General features: G+C 43.4%; 1 protein-coding gene across 4 annotated transcripts in view; it reads right to left on the minus strand.

Moving 5' to 3' along the window:
- Positions 1-21,082, minus strand: part of MTUS1 (microtubule associated scaffold protein 1) — a 184,645-nt gene that overhangs the window by 20,778 nt on the left and 142,785 nt on the right. For all 4 annotated transcript variants that reach the window (XM_066573401.1, XM_066573403.1, XM_066573402.1 and 1 more), the window contains one exon: positions 9,066-9,132. In XM_066573401.1, the coding sequence (XP_066429498.1) occupies positions 9,066-9,132 (67 nt within the window). The remainder of the gene's footprint in view (positions 1-9,065; positions 9,133-21,082) is intronic.

Below are 21,082 nucleotides of genomic sequence, written 5' to 3' on the forward strand. Positions count from 1 at the left end.
GTATCCTGGTCTGATAACCAGGAAGGCAAAAAACCCAATGAGGTAGAAGCCAATTTTCCTCATTTTAGGGGGAAAAAAATCCTTCCCGACCCCAATCTCACAATCGGAATAATTCCCTGGATCAACAACCCTTCTCAAGTAATCATTGACCAATCCTCCTTAAACACTCAGACTTCGCCATCACCATGTCCTCAGGCAGAGTACCATAGTCTTTCTGCTCTTACAGTAAAGAACCCCCTTCTAGGTTCTTTCCTCTAGATGTAGAGGATGCCTCCTTTTTACAGTCACAGTCCTGGGTACAAGTAGATCGTGTGCCCTACAGGAACAGTTTGAAAACTTGACAGAGTACAAGGTAAAGACTTGACCTCCAGACTCCCCAGATATCAATCTGATTGAGCACCTGTGAGATGGGCTAAAAAGACAAGTCTGATCCATGAATGCCCCACCTCAACTTACAGGACTTAAAAGGATCTGCCTTAAATTAACGACACATTATGCATGTATAGTGAAACTAGTAAGAGCGCCCATCCCAGGGCAGCAACTGCGACACATAAATATTCATGCTCAGGAAAATTGTTAAGTGGAATTAGGAATAATAGTTATAATGCAAAGTGTAGGCCATTTCCACTACATGAAAAATACTTCATGCAAACCAACATGGAGGTGTCTTCATTGTCTCATTCTCTCTGCTTGCGCAGCTCGGAGCTCCTCTTCGCTGTTATATAATCGAAGATTCACCATGATTTCACAAGACTTAAGTTTGGAATTTGTTTTAAAAAAAAAAAATCTACATTTTGCCGCTCTATGAAACAGTCCTGGTGAAAGCTCAGCAGAATGATGAAAGTGTACATTTTTACAACGTAGGCTTGTGTGTTTGATCGCGAGAAGTAGCTTTGTGCTGCTTGTATGAATGTAGATGTGAGGCATGAAGTTTGTTGTAGATGCTATGGTGATGATGAGTGAGTGTGAGGCATAGCAGGTAGTGATACATAATGTATACACATGAGGGCTGAATTTAGATAGATATATATATCCTTTTTTTTTTTTCAGTGTAACATAGGATCTTTAATCCAATGGCAGCTACTTGAACGCTGTCCAGGAATGTGAGCTTGGGTCACGATGTTGTGGTAATTACAAATTGTGGGTCACTCCATGGAAGTAAACAGGCCATGTAAAACCAAATCGATGAAGCATTCTGCTTGGAGAAACCTCCTTAATGAGTAACTAGGATTGATTGTTCTGTCACATTAATATGTATGCGTGCTTATTCCATTTCATAAGTACTCACATATTTATATATTCAATGTACAGCTACAAATGGGATATTCAATTAAATTATATGTCACAAGCGCAATAAAATGGGAGCACTGAATTATTGTACACAGGCGTAAATAGGAAAAATCTGCAACACACCCAGATCTACATTGATCATTTATTACATGTGACCGCGCATCACGCTACAGAATTGTAAATAGCTGTTAAGCTTCTTTCAGGCCTCCTTCCCACGGATGGATTTCCGCCGCGTTGCCTGCAGCTATTAGGTTCTATTGAACCTAATAGCTCAATGCTCACGGTGCGGAATTCCATCGCGGAATTCCGCACCGTGAAATCTCCCATCCTCACCCGCGGCATGCTCTATTTGCCGTGGGTGTACGCGCGGCCGGCTTCCATTGCAGTCAATGGAAGCCATCCGCTCACGCTATCTTCCGCTGTAGCACAGCGGAAGATAGCGTGAAATCGCCTCTCCGCCCACCGCCGCCGCGTCATATGACACAGCCGGCCGCGTCATGTGACGCTGTGGGCGTGTCTTGTGACGTGGCCGGCGTGTCACATGACACTGCGGCGCGTCATGCAGGACCCAGGACGCCAGATCTGCAGGTAAGTATGGGGTCTCTGGGGGGCGCCGTGACGGGCTTCGCCGCGGAATATTCCGCGGCGGAGCCCGTCACGGCTGTGTGCAGCCGGCCTCAGAGTTTCCATTTAGGCTGTAGTCTTCCATTCCTGGGGTTTCGTTTGAATTGCCAAAAAAAACAGTATTTAGATGGAACCCCGAATGGAACCATAGACTTTAAGAATCATCAAACAGAGCACTTTAGTCTCTGACCGTGTCCCTCCATTTATCATTTTTGGAGGACAGAATAGCTGAAGGCCCTTTTACATGGCTGACAGTCATTTACACCAGTGTTTCCCAACTCCAGTCCTCACGCGCCCCCCCCCCCCCCAACAGGTCATGTTTTCAGGATTTCCTCAGTGTTGCACAGGTGATGTAATTATGGTCGGTGCCTTAGACATTGCCACAAGGGTTCTTACCATAGGATATCCTGAAAACATGACCTGTTGGGGGTTTTGAGGGCTGGAGTTGAGAAACACTGGTTTAAACGTCTACATGAGCGCCAATGTCACCACTCGTGCAGAGCATTCAAACTGAACGCAGGCTTCTTGTCCGCTTCTCACTTAAAACTTCACCTCCTATGGGAAGCGCTGAGCTTGAAGCCTTCACGCAGAACATCAAGCAAACGAGCGCTAACAAGGTTTGACTGAAAAGTCAGCTCAAAAAAATGCGAACGACAAGTGAGCAATTTTTCGCTTTCACACTGAAGATGATCGCTCACTTTCAGTCTTTGAACGAATTTTGAGCGAATCGTTGCGTGCAATTGAGTCTTCAGTTGACTTCTGTTTTGCATTTGTTTCTGTAATTTTTGGAGGGCAGATCAAAGAGACCTCTGACTCATTAACATAGTATGTAGGGCTGAAAAAAAGACATATGTCCATCCAGTTCAGCCTGTTTCCACCCCCCACGTTGATCCAGAGGAAGGCAAAAAAAAACAATGAGGTAAATTATGTCTATGGTTCTGGAAACCAGTTTTAGAGATCCAAGTCGGGCCCCCTGTGCAGTGAGAATGAGCATCCAGCAGGTAACTTATTCTTTATACCCAAAAGCTGCACACTCCACATCAGCACTAACATTCTCTAGCCTTACTACTGCTGAGAATCCAATATACTTGTTTGCAACTCTATAAAGTGTACAGAACATGCCTTGTGCTGCCCTTCTAGCATCCACTTCGAAAAAAAGCCACCTCAAAGTTAGAGTAAAAAAACACCATAACACATGTTTTGGGGTTCAAGCCCTACAGTGTTAAAAAAAAACTCAATTGAAAATAAGACAAACTAAACTCCTCTCAGCAGGTCCCGGAAAGCAAAAACCACAGAATAATGTGCATGGTCAGGGGTTACATTAGTAATATAGCTCTCAGTTGTATCCTAACCTCTATTTAAACATTTGTTTAAGTAAAACACTACATCAGGGTTATAATTTGTTTACCGTTGAAGGGTTCGAACATTCCCTCAAAACACACAGTCAGCATGCAGATGTGTGTCCTCAGTAAGTGCTGAGGAAGAGGTCTGTATGACCTCGAAGCGTGTATAGCTGCTAGCGTGTAAACAAACAGACGTTGGGCAAACATCAATCTCCTGATTATAAAGGTCCATAGGTCGCACCCTAAACCCAAATCTTTTAACCCACTTGTCATCTACACATCTAGTATGTCTGTACTTTGGGTCGGCTGCACCTACTATATATAGGGATTATCTCTATCAAAGGGGGAAAAAAATCTACCAGTCACTCTTCACAACATTGATATGATCCTCCATTACCTCTTCTATTTTTCCACTGGGATTGCTCCACCAGCCTTTTACCATCCGGCTCACAGGTAGGAACATCTCTAGGAACCACAAAGTCTTGGGAACTGTCCTACAGAGCTGGATGTTGCTGCACAACAGCTTTATCCTCACATCTAATCAACCATTTTAACAGCTGATAGAGGGAAGAATCAGAGACGCCTTCAAAGTGCGGATTCTGGCTGGAAAGTATTTATAATGGGTTGATATCTCCTTGTAGCAGCCTGGATAGATGTGCATGGACAACACATGGTCATTTATCTTCCACTTATGGTGTTAACCACTGCGGGTTTTCCACAGCATGACATTTAGATATCCTAGTCTTGATTAGGATGGGTTTAGGGGCGGTTCACATCACGTTTTAGATATCAGACAAGTACATTGTATTTTAGATTAAAAAGTACTAAATCGTATTGCATCCATAAACTACAACTGGTCGAATGTCAAATGTATACATTTCACCTCACATCACTTACGTTTGCGTAGGGCGTTTTTGTTTTTTTTACGTCAATAGAGCATATGGAAACGTAAAGCTGTACATTATCATACGGTTTTTATGGAGGAAAAAAGTTAAACATTCAACTATAAAACTTTTAGAAGACTTTATAGTGAAAAAACTAATGTAAAACCAGACAAGCATTGGAACGTACGGCTGTGGGCTAAAAAGTACATGTATGCTTAAGGCCTCAGGCCCACGCCAGGTCGGATTCTGACTGCGAAAGACCCTCACGTACCTGTCAGTTGTCTTCTCTCTCTGCGGATGTGCCAGCTGTCATGCCGCGGCACATGCGCAGTGTAGAGAGTCATGCCAGCAATGATGCGGATCCACTGTGACGTTGGATCCATCCATTGACTAATGGAAGCAGTCCGTGTGAGCCTCGCACTAGTATAGGACATGCTGTAGTTTTCCCTCGCGAGCGGAAAATCGCTGTTGATTTCTGCTTGTGGGCATGAAAAAGTTTCTCGCATGTCCTATGGGGAGTATTTGCTGCGGGATCCAGAGGCGAATGCTCGCTCCGGATCCTGCAGTGCCAATATGGCCGTGGGCATTGGGCCTAAAACTACAGTTTGCGTAAGTTTTTTTTCATGTACTTTTAATGTGAACGGACCCTTACCATGGAATCAGGCTGCTGTAATATTTTATGAAGATGAAGCCATCTTAGATATTGCACAAATATTTTGCAACATGTGGAGAGAAAGATCTTGGAAACCAGAAGTGGTGGGCAGCCAGGAGACCTCTCACCATGTATGACAAAAGAGCTACAAACAAGATACAAGGTCATTACAAGGGCGCTGGCTCCAGACAGAAATACCACTAGCATGATAAGAGGTGTTAAGCAGCTTGCTTTCTTCAAAGGGCACTCAATACAGCTGTGATACAAAGTAAATGGATAAGTTTCAATTTCCACTCACTATTTAACCCCTCAATTCCCTGCAAAAAGACCCCTAGGAAGAAGGGTTTTCTTTATCTGAAATCTGCAGTATTAATTCTCCAAAGTAACAATAAGGGTAACTTAACACTGCAGATTTCCTGCTGTGGAAAATCTGACCAAGTAGTAGGGATTGCAACTTTGTGTGGATTTCAACCATTCATTTAAATTTAGATTCTCCGCAGCGAATTCCGTTGCAAAATCTGCGCAGCATTACCGAACCGTGTGAACATACCCCAAAAGTGGATTCACAGGTTTTTAAGGCTGTTTTTCAGAAATGTGTCTGAACCAAAAGTTAGAAGTTAACTCAAAGGAGATAGAAGGTACAAAGAACAGACATCTAGTGCTTTCCTGTGGAATCCATATCTAGCGATAGCATAAAAAACACTGCTCCCAAAACCTGTGTGGAGCCACTGTAAGAGTCTAGGACATGCATGAGGCGCTGAATCACCCAGTTTTGACAAGTAAACTACCAGATGTCAGAGCATTTTTTTTCCAAATAATTTCCTGAAGTTCTCATTAGTAAGAATTGTTGCGTTTTAGACACTGGGTAACGCAGAAACAGTGAAAACCAAGACCTGTGACAAATCCATAGTGTCAGGGAAAGGTTGAAAAGGGACTTTGATGACTTAATGTTTGTGTCCACAGCAAGCCTTTGACAACTGACACTACCAAGGCTCAGCTGGAGAAATACTTCATATTTAAATAATCTAAAACACACATGTATGAATCCTTCCGGACGCCTCATTTTATGTTCCCGCCAGTCTGCAGGTCCGGTCCAGCGGCAGCAGGAAGAGTCAAGGGAAGAAGTGTGGAGGTCCAGCCAGAGGTCAATAGGTAAAGGTAAAGTCCCCTGGTGCAAGCACGGAGTCATGACCGACTCCTACGGTGATGTCACATTGTGACGTTTTCTTGGCAGGCTGTTTTGCAGGGTGGTTTGCCATTGGCTTCCTCAGTCATCTCAGTACTCATTTTACTGACCGGAAAAATGGAAGGACCAGTCAACCACGAGCCGGCTACCTGAACCATGCGGGAATTGTACTCACAGCCTTCTGCGAGTTCAATTCCCGCAGAAGGTTGCAAGTTCAATTCCAGCATAGGCAAGAGCTTAGGACTGCATACTGCTGCCTTAACACACTGCACCACGAGAGGCCCCTTAGAGTCCAATAGGGGGTACTATTACTACTGGGGCTACTATGGGGATCTCTATCACTACTAGGGTCACTATTACTACTGTGGACAATATTTGAGGGTCATTACTATACAGTCTTACGATTACAATTGGCCTTTTGGCTGCCTGCACACGAGCGGAAATCCCGCCGCGGGATTTCCCGCAGGATTTCCGCCGCTGAAAGTTTGCATAGGAGTGCATTAAAATACGCACTCCTATGCAGACGGCCGCGCGAAATCTCGCGCGGCAAACAAACCGCGGCATGTCCTAATTTTCTGCGGGGCACGCACTCACCCGGCCGCCGGCTCCGGTCTGCGCATGCGCCGGCTGCGCGGCAGCCGGCACATGAAAGAGCCGGGGCCGCCAGGCGCGGGTGAGTACGCGCTCGTCCCTGCAGGCGCTCGGGTCGGATCGCGCGGCGAGCATTCTCGCTGCCGGATCTGACCCGCTCGTCTGCAGGCGGCCTTTAAAGTCAACCATAAAGCTGATGTGCCTCTCAGTGAAAATGAGTCTTAATATCCCTGATGTAAAAAAAAGGTACCCACAGACCTTCAGTAGCAGTCAGCTGAAGAGTAAATCCTCTCGATTTCCTCAAACACGCATGCTCAATTTGTCTGTTCATCAAAGTACGCTCAATAGGAATAAGGGAGTAAAGCTGGCCACACACTTCAGACAGGGTGTCTGGCAGTTTTTCCTCCCAATCCCCATACTCTCACAACTCCGTTTTGTAGAGCATGCACTCTTCTCAGAATGGGGAGAGGGGAAGAAGACATTTCTGGCAACAGATTGACCCCCAGAACGAAAGGATCAGACCTTTTGAAATCAAATAGTCTGATCTTTCTCTGCTCGATTGAAGGGTTTGGTCACTTTTGGATTACATTCAAGCAAAGTATTTTAATCATGAATAGACAGCACAAATATACTCATAACATCTTTTGTCTAATTCTGTTGAATTTCCAAAGCCACACCCCCTCATGCTCGGTCTGACTCCTCCCATGAGACCACAAATATTACTCAGGGTCTCCCACTGCACCAGTTTCCTGTGTGCATTCTCTCTATGGAGAATGCATAGTCATGTTTCTGGTCACATGCTCCTTCATATGCAGCTATCTTATAAATGAGGGTTATGTCAGGCAGAAGGAGGCGGACAGACAAATCATGGGCATGACTTTATAGGCACGGGCCAGAAGATACAAAGTGCATTTTTGTAGGTCATCTATTCAAGATTAAAATGCTTTGCTTTAAAGGGGGTTCTCCCACTTCTAGCTGTTTTCAGACAGCTCCCTACATTATGCAGTGGCCAAGGTTGGTACTACAGGTTGAGTCTCATTCACTTTAATAGAATTCAGCTTGTAATACCAACCCAGGCCACTATGCAATGTATGGAGCTGTATAAAAACAGCTAGAAATGAGACAACCCCTTTAATGTAATCCTAAAGTGGTCAATTCCTGTAAGATCAAAAGGCCTGGATGTGTTGGATTTCAACAAGTCTGATACAATTAATCGTCATATCAGCCTCGCGTGGCGCAGAGTGTTAAGTCAGAAGAAATGCAGTCTGTCTAAGCTCACGCTCACGACCTGAAGGTTGCAGGTTCAATTCCAGCTTGGTTCAGGTATCCAGCTCAAGGTTTTCTCAGTTTTCGATCTTTCCTAGGTCGGTACCCAGTAATTAAAGCAATTAATTTAAAGTAATAAATTCCTGAAGGCAGAATTATTTGGCGTTACACAAATAATGGTTTACCCCCATGCAACACAAACAACGGGGATATAACAGCAGAGTCAGGTGAATTGGTGTAAATGGGTTAGTTTGTACCTGGGCTAAGGAAGGATGCAGTTAAACAAAGAGATTAACTGGTTACTATAGGTAATAAAGCCACTTACGGTATATATACAAGTTTACTTTAAGGCGAAACCCAGTCAGTCGACATTGATGTGGCCTGAACTAGCATCAGTTTGTTCACATGGAACAAACTGATAGCCACATCCACCAACAGAAAGAAATGGCACGCATAACATCTGTATCGGGCACACAAAAGCCATCAGTCGTAAAATATTGGCAGTTTTTGCTCTTTGTTCAAAATGGCACCTGTGAAAAGCTGGATCCATTCAGATGCAGAATAGTCTTCTAGGTGTGAACCGGCCCTTGTATCAGTGCCAAATGGGTTTGAGCATTCTGCGGAGCCTACCTATTCTCTAAATCTCTCCACGTCTGAGATAAGACCTTGTCAATATGACATTTACCTATGTATCCGACATATCAGAAGATCATTTCAGCTTTATATAATCGGAACAGTCTTGGACAGTGAAAACTAGGTTTGCTGTGCAGAAGGTTAACAGAAAAAAGCCCTGTGTACTTCAATGAGATAACTGCCAGGAATCTGATGAACCCAGGGTCAACTAACAGGCTCCAGAGTTTCCATGGGAATCAGCCTTAGGAGAAAAGCCATTTACACAACCTAAAATTTAACTCTTTAGAACTATTACAAAAAACACGTTCCAGTGAGAAGACAGCCATGCTTTCAAGAATTTACCTTCACAGGTAAAAAAAATAAAAACACAGTCAAATGCCCATTAAAACAAGTGAATGCACTGCTGACTAAATGATTAGGGCAATGTAAAAGATGCAACCAATGACTAACGAGCAAATTATCGTTGAAGTACTGAAAATGTTCACACTGGATGAGGGGAAGAGATAGTTTGGGCGATAGTCACCCTGTTTAAGAATATCCAATGAAGTCAATGGAAGCACATGTGTCTAGAGCAGTAGGAAAGTTGATGAACTCACCCAAGTCACCCCGCAAGTTCTGAAGTTCCTGAGAAAGCTCTTTGCGTTTCCTGAGAGCCTCTTCTCGCTGCAAAGAGAAGACAAAAGTTCTGTAATAAAAACACATGCAGCTTCCAAGATTTATATACTGGTGATCAACACGAAAACACAGATCAGCTCACACAATCAAAGATGGGTATAGAAGCACTTACATAGTTGGGTTTACTAAGACCAGATACACCTGCACAATGCTGGTCACAAAAAGTTGACTGAATTCCTGGCCAACACACACCTCCGATTAACTATGGCCGTTCCACAAGGACGTACAACTTTCAGAACTTTTTTTTTTAATTCTTACCTAGCCCCCAGCAAACTTTCCGATAACAAAAGGCATAACCACCTTCATTCCACCCATAAAAAATGAACATATGTTAAACTCCAGCACTGACTTTATGCCAAGGACTGCATATTAATCTTATGACAAGTGGAGAATGCCTCTGCACTAAAACACAGTGATCCGCAAGATTTATCTCCCTTGCCTAATGAAAACAGTGTCCTTTGCCTGCACTCCCACCCCCCTTGCTGAGCGCACCATCTCCTATGTAAGGAGGAATGTCTATTAGTATAATTGAATGGACACAATCCAATCCCCAGGGATCATAATTCCATCAAGTCCGCAGAGATAGGGAACTTTGCATAACATAAGGAGCAAAATGTATTTAAACAATACATGCATGAAATAAACAAAAACTAAAGAAAAAAAAAAAGTGGAAAATCATCTCTTATGAAGAACAAAGCAATTCCAGGATGACGAAGGAGAACGAGCAGCCTCACCGCTTATATTTAATATCCGGCTGGAGACGCTCCTAGATGTAAACAGTACTGAAAAAGCAGATCAAGTAACTGCAAGCGTCTTCTCTTGTTATAGGTCCTATGCTGGCACTGCTCCCTTCGCTGCAGCAGCTGGAAAAACTCCATGATAAAAAGCAAACCGTATATACATAGGGATGTATAGAAAAAGAAAAATACGTTAGTTACCCGGGTTGCAGTGCATGGGGCGTAGACGCACAGTTTGCTGCTTGAGCAGCCCATATTACAGCTTCTGTATTCCCAAGGTGTACACTCCAGGAGGACACACTGCAGCCAAAACTGGTCTGGCCACATTTAAATAGCAGCTGATAGGAGTTCCATAGGACTCAGCCTGTCTTGCCTGACACTCATGCTTTCTTTGCAGGTTCCCTGTGCTCCTTGTACTGTTCCCTCCCAGCTCCCAACTCATACTGCAGTCCCTTCTCCTGGCACAAGCAGCCCGTCATTACTTTAAGCCACAACCCCTTTCGAATATGAAAAACGAGAGGCAGACATTAGCCTGATCGATTGCCACTTACTCAAATATCAGCCTGGATGGCAAGGGAGAGGGCTGACCTCACAGCTAAGTGAGGCTTATATTTAGCATATATGGGGCTATTTAACGCTTATAGAAATGCAGCAAGAACTCCATGTATATTGCTACATTTTCTATATTTTTGGCATTTAGTTTCTCGCTCACCGGGACCAAGGTCAGAATCTTAGTTTAAATAGTAAAAAGCAGAGAGCTGCACTAAAAAGCACAAACTTGCGTGTAAAGCCTACAGACACTACAGTTACTGCAGATTTAAGGGGAAACTATCATGCAGAATTTGCCTATTAAACAAGGTAATCCTGTCGTTCTGGAGAAGATTCAGGCTTTGGCTTATATTCCCAGTCATTGGTAAATGGCCAGACACTGACTTGCAGGAATGCTACTTTCCAATAGGTGGAGCTGTGGAGTAGTTGTCCCATTTTCTCATTTGCATAAATTTCCCATAGGAGCATGCATGGTCTTATAAGTCTGCTCACATTACATTTTCTAGGTGCTCTCCCCAAGCTGAAACTATGCCCTTTCTGACCTATTAAACTTGTATCAGCGGCAAACAGAGGTAGCAGAGCGGTGTTCACACACACATGCCTTTCTCAGGGCTTACTCACATATGCGATGATATTGTGAGAGTTGCATGACGCACACAAAACTTGCATGATTAAATCTATTCTCCGGAACGGATTAATTCATGAGCAATGCTGCGAGGAATAGAAATTGCAGCACGTTCTATCTTTGGGCGTTCCCTCAGAACGCCTCACCGGCCTTAAAAAGATATCACGGGGTAGTCGCTATTCAGTACAATGCAATGCTTCCCATAGAAGTCAATGGGAAACACTTGCAATCCCGTCACGTGAATGAGGGTTGCAAATTCACAGAAGCAATGCAGTTTTGAATTAGAAATGCTTGCCAAGAAAAACGCATGTTGGCAAGAAAGAAATCAGGCCGCGTTTCTCGGCTTGATATCGCGCTCACCAATGTAAATAAGTCCTTATGCAGAAATCGGCACATTTGACCGCTGTATACTGTGCGGGAGGCTAAGGTATAGAAGTTGACTGAGAAGTCACGACGCTATGAGTGTTGGATGTAGCCACGTCTCCCCGAGTCACGGACGCCTCTGACCTGATCATGTCCGGACCTCTTGCCGGTATAACCCGAGCATACATGTTCTAATCCTCCTTTACAGAGAGCAGCTTGTTTTCTTCCATGAGCACACATGGTCCATGAAGCCTGTGCTTGATGACGTCAGACGCTGTGCTCTGCTGTGTCTGCTGCTTCCTATCCCTGGCCGCATCTCCTATATGATTAACCACATAGGCAGTCCCACATCGGAAACTGCTTGTTCAAAAGTAGGCAAAATGTCTAAAATCCTTATTATTTAATAAACACTAGGCCCCACAATAAAAAATTTAACGAGCAAAACACATGAAAGTGTTGCTTTTAATTGATGACAAAAGATGACACAAAAAGGTTAAAAACATGTAGAATACAGCTTTCCTGCACTGAACACTACAGCAGTTGGCAGTGGGGCTGTCCTGTCAAACATTGCAAGATGGGCAAATTTACCACCAGTAGTACGATGTAATGCTCATTTACATACTAGATAGGAATGAGAAAAACGTGGATCCTGGTGCCATCAGGGTGCATTTGTAAAAACAAAAAAAAGCAAAAAAGTTGACGCTGACTAGTGGCAACATGATAATGGTGGCAAGTCAAATTTAACACACAAGAAGTGGATAACAGAATCCATTTAAAAGTGAAGCTTATCAAATGAGCTACTAATATTATTCACACTTATGTAAATGTGACCAAGTTCTCAGAACTGAAGATACAAGTAATATAGTTAGCCTTTCCCAAGGCTGAGAAACTGCTTAGTGTCTATATGTTCATAAGGGATTATGGAGTCTCCTTGGCGCTGCTGAAAAAGGGAAGGGGAAGATCCAAAGGTCCCTTTCCTTCAGTCAGCAGCGCCAGGATCACAGGGTTTTACTCCATAATCCCATCGTATGGAGATCACCCTGCCCTATCCATTCCTGGGAGGCAGCGGCTGATATACTCTGCTTTCTGCGGCTGCGTCTGACTTGCACAACCCAGTAAGGTGAGCATTTTTGGCAATATACACTTCACTATGGAAACGCTTATTTTCTCGTATGTTCACATGAGACTTATTTTGCCGTGGATCTTAGCCAACTTTATCTCGTGCTACTTTTCGTAGTGTGACAACCGTCATAAGTTTATAGGAATAAAAGGAATTGAATGAAAATCACATAAAATTTTGATGCAATAAATCAATAAGGGCTGCACCACAGTTCTGGAAATAGCGCAGCATGATGTGTTATTTTGTCCAGTGAAACGTTGGGCAATACGACAAATCTGATGGACCCAATTATAGCCATTGCGGTCCGATAAGTCGCGCCAGTTATGTGCAGCATTTCCTTTATTTTTATTGTTAGGCTAATATGACACAAGGCAAACAAAAAGTGTGAATGAGGCATAAAACAGTGGGTGAAAAAAGTTTTGCTTGGGACAGCTGAGACTAAAACAGGCGAGATTGGAACTTGAGATGTGAAACAATATAAAGTCTGCGGTTCTGCATGTGCAAATGGCAGAAAAGGACATGAAATCCACATCCTATACATTTGCAGTAGTGTATATGGCGCAGATTTTACTAGCATTAGTACGTATATCCTCGCACAGATTTGCCCCAGTGGATTAGACTAATCAGTGTGTAGACCCGAATCTGAAAATGCCAATCCATGGCCAAAGTCATGGGCTCAGCCTCATATTTCTGTTGCAGAACCACAATGAATTATTCCGGGATGCATGTTGCCACCTGAACCCATTTGTTTACCACTGCTCAGTGGTAAAATATTTAGTTCTGGTAACAGAAGCATATTAGGGAATTGCTATATATGCAATTATCTAATGATGATCGGCATTGCAATCAATAGTCAGTTGACGTTGATTTATAACTTGGCATTATACGAGGGCAAGGTCTTATAATAATCTCATAATAGGCCGGAACAAAGTTATACTGTATTACGTCATTAACTACATTAGGTCTATATAGAAGCCCTGAATACATGTCCTCCTATTAATGCAGGCCCCTAACCCTTCCATTACAGTTACCTCATAGTCCTAGAGATGTCCGTGCACATAGACTGACAGCACATCTCATCAGTCAGTTGGCATATTACGGCTCGGCCTCTGGGGAATTGGTTCTAAGCCTCAGCCAGTCTCCTCATTAGAATAATGACACCAGTAGAGCTCAAGTAAGGTTATCCGGGAAATGGCTAGATGATTTATGAGAAGAGGACTTTCATGTGCACTTTAATGCTTCAACCTAATACAAATTATACACATTAGTCGAAAGTTGACCAAAACCAATTATTTCACCCCAAACTATTGTTCAGTAGGTGAAATTTACAAATGATGGTTTTTATTTGGCTAAAATTGACAGTCTGAAAAGTCGTTCAGTTGTAAGTTTTTGCCTGGTAGGCAAAGGCTAGGCCAGAAAAAAAAAGGCTTTTGGTAAAGAATGTCCCATAAAGGCCGTTCCTACTTGTTCATTGATGGCAGGTTTAGGATGGACAGCTTGAACCTTAACCGCAGACAGGGACTAAAATAGATAAGCGTCTGTGCAACAACTGTTCACCAATCATTCAATAGTTCAGCCATTAACATATTCTTCTCTGATGTGTAAAACCACAAAAATAATTAAACGGCATAAAAGTTACTAAAAGGAGATATCCCATCTCTGCTTTATATGGTCAAGATGGGAAAACCCAGCGCTCTGTCCCAACCGGCTGTTGTAAGGTGCCAAGTGCTTTAGCCCAGTGTTCCCCAGCTCCAGTCCTCAGGGAGCACCAACGGGTCATGTTTTCAGGATTTCCTCAGTGTTGCACAGGTGATGTAATTATTGTTGGTGCCTTAGACATTGCCACAGGTGTTCTCCCTATAGGATATCCTGAAAACATGACCTGTGGGTGGTCTCCAAGGACTGGAGTTGGGGACCCCTGCTTTAGCCCACCTCAGTTTCTATAGGTCTCATTGAAGTGAATGTGAGCTTTGGAAACCGTAACAGCATGCTACGCTATTTCTCAGGGAGGTAAGGAAACAGCGTGGCACAATGTGCTCAGCCATTCTCATAGCTTCTATACACTTCAAGAGTGTTACACAAACTGCGCTTGGCACATTCTGTGGACTCTGGCCAGGTAGTGTATAAGCATAGCATTGGTTTACCATCTTGACTATAAAAACCCTAAACAGATGGCTTACACTAGGCAAAATATAGGTGCAGATAACGGGATTAATAATGAAGCCGCCGAACAGGATAAACTAAACTGCCGACAAAGCAGAGGTGCACTAAGCTCAAGAAGTCAGCGCAGGTCCTGGGGAACGATAGTACGTAGGCGCAGCCGCCTCTCGTCACTGCGCCTCAATGAGAATTTGATGAGACTGAAGAAAATGTACATGCTTGTCCATCAAACTAGGTGTGACGGCTGCTAGTGAGCGGAGGAAATCTGACAAGTTTTAATTATCTGGCTTTTCTCCTCAAATGCATACGGATTGCGAAAACGTCAAATAAAAATTACAAAAAGGTACCAGTGAACCTACAAGTACATGGTTCAGTGCTACTGCATTGTCTGAATCAGCACTACTACACATTAGCTTAGATTGCATTACGAAAATATGACAGGTTCCATTTAAAGCCTATGGTTCCACGAGGGTTCTGTCCGAAATCTTCAGTGACCAGAGAGTAACCCAGGACAGAAAAGCTGGAAGGCATGCAAAAATAGGCCATTCAGTATCCAGCAAATCGCACAGCACACGGATAGGATGTCAGTTTGCTGTGCCAGTTACGCCAAGCCAGGCGCAACTTGCCCCTGGGCATGTGAATATGGCCTTAGAGAAATGTATTTAACGCCACACTTAAACTTATAATTTTTTTATAAACCCCCACCCTGAACTCACGGAGAGAGTCCATAGAAGCTTGTGAGACCAAACATTTTACCAACTACATATACCCAATGCCTTAAGAGTCCAACCATATTCCACAAGTGTTGCAAGAGGTTTTCAGTTATACGTTGTGAAAACCCATTGTTTAGGGCTCATTCTGAAAAATATGTATTGCATTGATGTCATTGGACAGGATAAACTATGACAAAGAAACCGGTCCAAATAAACCTGGATACATCTGCATAATGTAGCTGGAATGTATACATGTGTATCTCATTCCAGATAATATGTAATCAAAGGCTGACGTGGTCTTTCAACGAGGACGCTGTACGAATGCTGGCATGCCATACTGCTACCTGTGTGAATAGGTCTAGACTTCACTAGTTTTGCATCCACTGACAACTGAAGTTGCCTTCAAAAGACCTAGGGCATACAGCTTTCTGTAGGATGGAGCCTCAATGTTGTACTCTTAAGACACTCTTCAAAGTGCAATGCATTACTTGATACAGTTAGAAGCTACCATGTATCAATACATAGCCTTGAAGTCCAACGCAGGAAGAATTGAAATACCAGGTGGAAAGAATTAAATAGTGATCCAATTTTATCATAGCTCAGGCCAGTATAACACTTCTAAAATAATCAACTACACTATGCTATATAGAGGTATACGAGCATACGCAAAGTCATATACGGTCTTTTATCCGTTTACTTTACATAAGGGAACTCATGGCCAATGTATACCACTGTATGCCTTTGGCAATAGCTCATCTCCCACAGGAACTAAGGATCAGACATGGTGAAATCCAACACACCCGATTCCTCTTCCCCCATAAATACACCTGCCAGGAGAAGATGGTCAAGAAGGTCCCCTGATACATGAGAGAAACTAGTTCAGTCATCACTAGCAGGTTTCGTTAAGTATACTTAGAAGTTCACGGACCTGCTTGTTATTGATCATGTTGGCTGGCTGCATTCGTGAGACGATCATTCAATGGTTATTCCACCATCAACCCACTTCTGTTAAAATGTGGCCACCTTACCAGTACTCTACTAATAGGCAACTAGCGACTGGGGCAAATGAGGGGACTAGTGAAATACCTCACAAACAAAACAAGTAATCGAATATGGCTTTTGCTCATCCTAGACGTTCCAAACACATTAGGGCTCTTCTACATAGAATGATTACCATTCATATCACTGGATCATACGAATTTGAACGATAATCGTTCAGTGTAAAGGCTGCCTATTCACTTAGCATTCATCATTCAATTTAGGCAGACCTAAAAATCAATCTATTCGCCTGTGTAAAAAGTCAATGGTTCATCTATGAACTGCTGCCCGTTTACTGTGAATGGAGGCGGGCTGCTGGAAATGATCTCCGGCCATCTCTACCTCCATTCACTGGGTGGTCAACGCTCTTGTGTGAAACGACCCTTAGTCATTCTAAACCCAGCTATAACAGTGGGGCCAAACTGTGTAATGTGTATGGGGAAGCTTAACGTTCACCTGAAAGAGGACGTCTGGATAAAGAAAATCAGGGACATGGGATTTCAACACCTAATTCTTTTGTTCCCCAAGAAATAAACACCAAAGCTGTCCGGTTGTGGCTTACCTCCCTAAATACATTAACGTCTGGCTGAAAATTTGTGCATATGGTGCAGTTGGTGGAAAACAGCCATCTGACTGTTGAATGTGCATGGGCAGCTTAAAACTCATTAAGCAGGATAATCAAGCAGATAACCTATAAAAGGGGTTGTCCAGTTTCAAACTATACGTGGCCTATCTGCAGGGTAGGCATCAATAATAGATTCACGGGGGTTTGCCACCTGGGACCCCTGCCGATTTGCTGTGTCAGAGTACTCCTACAGTGAGCTGCTTTCCACAGAAAGCAGACAGCTTCTTTCTCAGTGCAGTGGCCAGGCTTGGTATTGGAGGCAAAGTTCCCATTCACTTCAATGAGAGCTAGTCCAGCAATACCAAGCCTGACCACTGCACTGAGATTGGAGCTGTCTGCTTCCTGTACAAATCAACTCAGTACACAGGCTCAGTGAACAATTAGTTGATTGGCAATGGTCTCTGGCAAAGGACCCCAGTCATTCTACTATTGACGCCATATCCTTAGGCGAGGCTATGGATAGTTTACAACTGGACAACGCCTTTAAAAGAAACATGTCAACAGAAAATCACCTATTGTATAAAGATTGTGTTAAACCCTGTATTAGTTTTGACACTGACCTGTTCATCACAGACATGATTACAATGAGAGTTAGGCCGCCTGCAGACGGGCGGGTCGGATCCGGAGGTGAGCGCCTGCAGGAACCAGCGCCTACTCAGCCGCGCCCGCCGGCTCCGGCTGTTTGATGTGCCGGCTTGCCGGGCAGCCGGCGCATGCGCAGACCGGAGCGGGCGTTGGGTGAGTGACATTTCTGTGCGGGGCTCGCGGCCGTCTACATAGGATTGCGTTCGTTAACGCAATCCTATCAAGGCTTTCAGCAGCGGAAATTCGGTGGGAAATCCCGCCGCGGAATTTCCGCTCGTGTGCAGGCGGCCTTAGGATGTTTTTACACGGGACAATTGTCATCCCAGCAATAAGCAAAACTGTGCTGTCAGAGGAGCAATGGTCATTCAGTGAATAGAAGCGGAGTGGCCCAGAGATCGCTCCGGCCAACCATCTCCATTCACAGTAAAAGTACGGTCATTCATAGTGGTACAGATGCCTGTATACACGGACAGAGCCTTGTTTTATTTGTAGGCCTGCTGAAACTGAACGATAAAGGGACAAATCATTATCCGTTGTTCAACTGCTGGCAGCACTTACACCAAAAGATTATTCCTGCGACCCAGCGAGAATCTGAACAAAAAAAGCTTCGTATTAAAGGCCGCTGACACAACATAGGATCCACCATTCACAATAGGTGGTGGTCACAGCTTACCTACTCCCCCTCTCTGCACGGTGAGCTCCATAGGGCAAAGAACATGCCCACAATACTCGCTCATAGAAGTCAGTGGGTCCTCTCCTGCCCATTGTGTCTATGACTCAGGAAACTGCTGCAAAGCACCTCTGCTATTAAATACAGCACAGGTATGAACACCCCCCCCCCCCCCACACACACCATTATGTACATAGGACAAAAACAGAAGATACAATCAGAAGATTTTTAAAAAAGCACAGTACATTCTCTAACATTTTAATGCAGGGACATTAGTGGCATACTGTGTGAGGTGCCGGAGACCTTGACAAAATAAGGAATGACACCAGAGCTTAAGCAGAACACCAGCCTGATAAAAGCTTATCAAGAAGGTATTTTAAGTAACACTTGGGAAGCTTTCTCAGCAGATGTTCAGTATTTGCACCTGAAATGTACCATGTAATGGCTGAACGAAAGTGACTACTAGCCATTAAAGCTGGGCTCATACACTACAACTGTGCACGACATTTGATTAATTCCAGCAGCGTCTAGCCATAGCTGCCTGTTGTAAATTAATGGAATCTATAGATTTTATTGAGGATAATTGCTGCCCCTGTAATTGAAATTAATCAGACATGCTAAAAAGTGTGTCAGACAAGATCTATTGTGATTGCTGATGACCGATCAGCTGCATCATGGGGCAATGTCAAACTCTGATCTACGTTATGGAGGGGATCATTCATATTAGTTCAGCCTGGCTATGTGTATTGCAGATAATTATAGGAGACTTTCCAAAATTATAGCTTGTTCATGGTCTAACTGGAACTTTATATAGGTGCATACCCTATGGCTATATATACCTATATCTCTTACTGGGTGTATAATTATGTATCTCGTCCAAGGAATCATACGGATTCTGTTGCATTTATTTAACATACTTTTGACTTCCTTTGATGGACCCTAAAGTTGTCTTTGAATTAATTACATTATAAAGAAACTTTCAGATAGTATTTTTATCTGTGCATGTATTACAAAAATATACTTGGGGTACGATCCCACGTGGCAGATTTGCTGCAAAGATTTCACCTTGTCAATTTAATGAATTTTCCCTAGAAATACTATTTATGACCTATTCTCAGAATGGGTCAATAGTATTTTCCTGGAAAGCCACTTTAATCCTTTACAATCCAATTTTGGATTCAGGGTTTCCTATGGGGCTCTCCCTTTCTGCTATTATAAAATGGCACCATCTGCTGGCTAGAGTCAGTACTGCGGTATGTGACATGCTGGAGAGGAGAGGCCCCCGACAAGAGCGGCCAGTAATACACAGTAAGAATACCCTGCCGGACTGCTTCCGACATCGGAGCTATACAGCCATCAATCAGAATGTCTTTAGACGTCAGGCAGTGGATTGAAAAGAGTTAAATTAAAGGTGTGAAAGCTGCTGGGGATCCGCACCAAAACCCTAACCAAACAGGTTTTGATGGAGATTTGCTGTGGATTTTTCCACATGGTATCTGTTTAATGTTGACCATATATCATGAGAAAAAGGAATGAAAAGGCAAAAAAGTACCAGCATTGTGAAGGAAAATGGAGGAGTTGACCCCTTGGCAAGTTGGGTTTAGACACCTTGCCAGTTCAAGGAATATAAGGGTCTGTAAGAAGTTGCGCAATGTTGTTCAATAAAAAGTTCAGGGCAGGTTAAATTAAAAGCCTTTATGCCAGGCAAAAAAAACACCTTTCTATTCTACAAGTATGTATGTATGTATGTATGTATGTATGTATGTATGTATGTATGTATGTATGTATGTATATATATATATATATATAAAATCAATGGGCTCTCTTTCTGTACACTTGTTTAATCAGCACTAGCAGAACTGTGTAAATAAGCGTTGAATATGCTCACTGTTCCAGGAAGGAGGAAAAAAGCACACCCATTAGTAAACACGACCAAATCGCTCCCATGCCAAGGCCAGGAGATGCTCAGTAAAAGTATAAGATGCTTGGAACACAAATTTTGGATTTGAACTAAGACAGCCATGATAAATATATCAGTAACTGCACTAGGGCTCTATAAAGCTTCATTCACACTACCACCATCTTTTTCCATTGTCGGTCTCAGTCCTAGGAGCCAAATGTAAAACCAGAAGTTCCGGAGATGGCACATGGCACATGGCATACAAAACCCATTGACCAGAAAGGATTCCACCCAGCTGCCATTATGCACTACAGCATTTTCCTGAATGAAGTAGTACTGCATGCAATGTTACGATGTCCAAGATTTTCATGAAAATCTGTGCCGGAGCTTCAGAACGGAGCCTCCCATGCAGATGTAAACGAAGGTTAAGTAAAATTAGAGTGCTCAGTTAGCTCTGGCTGGAAAGCCCCGATGTCCCTGGAGGTCCTGCCTAACTCTACCATTCTAGGATTTTCTCAACTTCCTAATCTTACCACTGTTCGTACTTTTTGTAATATAATCAGGCATAAGTGAGTGGAGGGTATGTTCTGGCAGTTCTTGGGCATGTGTCATTTATGGGTTTTCTGCCATGTAGATGGAGTTTAAAGATGTCCCTTGCTTTGGATTTTACACATTGGTAACATTTCCATTTCATTAGTCACTGGTCTTTTTTTAGGTTTCTTGATGGTCCTGAACTGGGCTGTAGCCATAAGGGTGCAGAGGAAGGAGTTACACCCGAGACCCAACACCTGAAGTGGCCAAAAAGAGACTCGCCCACATAAAAAAGTATTAAAAATAGTACATTGTAGGCGGG

The sequence above is a fragment of the Eleutherodactylus coqui genome, chromosome 7 (genome assembly GCF_035609145.1).
Source record: "Eleutherodactylus coqui strain aEleCoq1 chromosome 7, aEleCoq1.hap1, whole genome shotgun sequence".
NCBI lineage: Eukaryota > Metazoa > Chordata > Amphibia > Anura > Eleutherodactylidae > Eleutherodactylus > Eleutherodactylus coqui.